Source organism: Arachis duranensis, chromosome 3 (genome assembly GCF_000817695.3).
Source record: "Arachis duranensis cultivar V14167 chromosome 3, aradu.V14167.gnm2.J7QH, whole genome shotgun sequence".
NCBI classification, from domain to species: Eukaryota; Viridiplantae; Streptophyta; class Magnoliopsida; order Fabales; family Fabaceae; genus Arachis; species Arachis duranensis.
The window spans coordinates 76,616,876-76,617,607 of record NC_029774.3 but is presented as its reverse complement, the minus strand read 5'-3'; the positions used below and the strand labels follow the sequence as shown (position 1 = coordinate 76,617,607).

General features: G+C 41.7%; 1 protein-coding gene across 1 annotated transcript in view; it reads left to right on the top strand.

The window, feature by feature from the left end:
* LOC107479572 (cellulose synthase A catalytic subunit 7 [UDP-forming]-like) overlaps positions 1–732 on the top strand; it is a 7,807-nt gene that overhangs the window by 5,944 nt on the left and 1,131 nt on the right. Inside the window, 3 exon segments of the mRNA XM_052258337.1 lie at positions 1–25; positions 28–263; positions 451–732. The exon segment at positions 1–25 is cut by the window's left edge and continues 141 nt beyond it; the exon segment at positions 451–732 is cut by the window's right edge and continues 102 nt beyond it. Coding sequence (XP_052114297.1) covers positions 1–25; positions 28–263; positions 451–732 — 543 coding nt within the window.

The following is a 732-nucleotide window of genomic DNA, read 5'->3' as shown; positions in this document are numbered from 1 at the left end:
TGTCAAAACCGCCGCGAATTGTTCAAGTGCACTCAAAACAGGATGAAAATGAAGAGGAAGATGCAGGAATAATAGAAGAAGACAAGCAGCTACTGAAATCAGAGATGAATTTTGAGAACAGATTTCAAAAATCACATTTTGCTAATTCTTCATCAACAGAAGAAGGTGGCGTCGATGCTTCTTCCGGTCAGGCGGCCCTGCTCAAAGAAGCCATTCATGTCATGAGCTGCAAATATGAAGACAGAACTCTGTGGGGATATGAGGTATTATGGAATTCTCTTAATTAGCCCTAAACATTTAAGCGTTAAAAAGAAAAATGGTGGATTTTATCCTACAATATTCAAATTTACTAACTTCACACGAACGTGACTCTCCATCATTTTGTAATACTTTTCGGACTAAAATAGTGGTTATTGAAGATTAATAACTGAAATATTCTTGATCAAACAGGTTGGCATGAGCTATGGATCTATAGCTGCAGATACTCTTACGAGTTTCAAGTTGCATAGTCGAGGCTGGGAATCGGTATATTGCATGCCGAAGAGAGCTGCATTCAGGGGGACAGCTCCTATCAACCTTACAGATAGACTTAACCAGGTGCTTAGATGGGCGGTGGGATCACTTGAGATCCTCTTCAGCCGCCATTGCCCGCTGTGGTACGGCTTCAACGAAGGAAAACTGAAGACGCTTCAAAGGGTTGCCTATATTAACAGCACTGTCTACCCCTTCAGC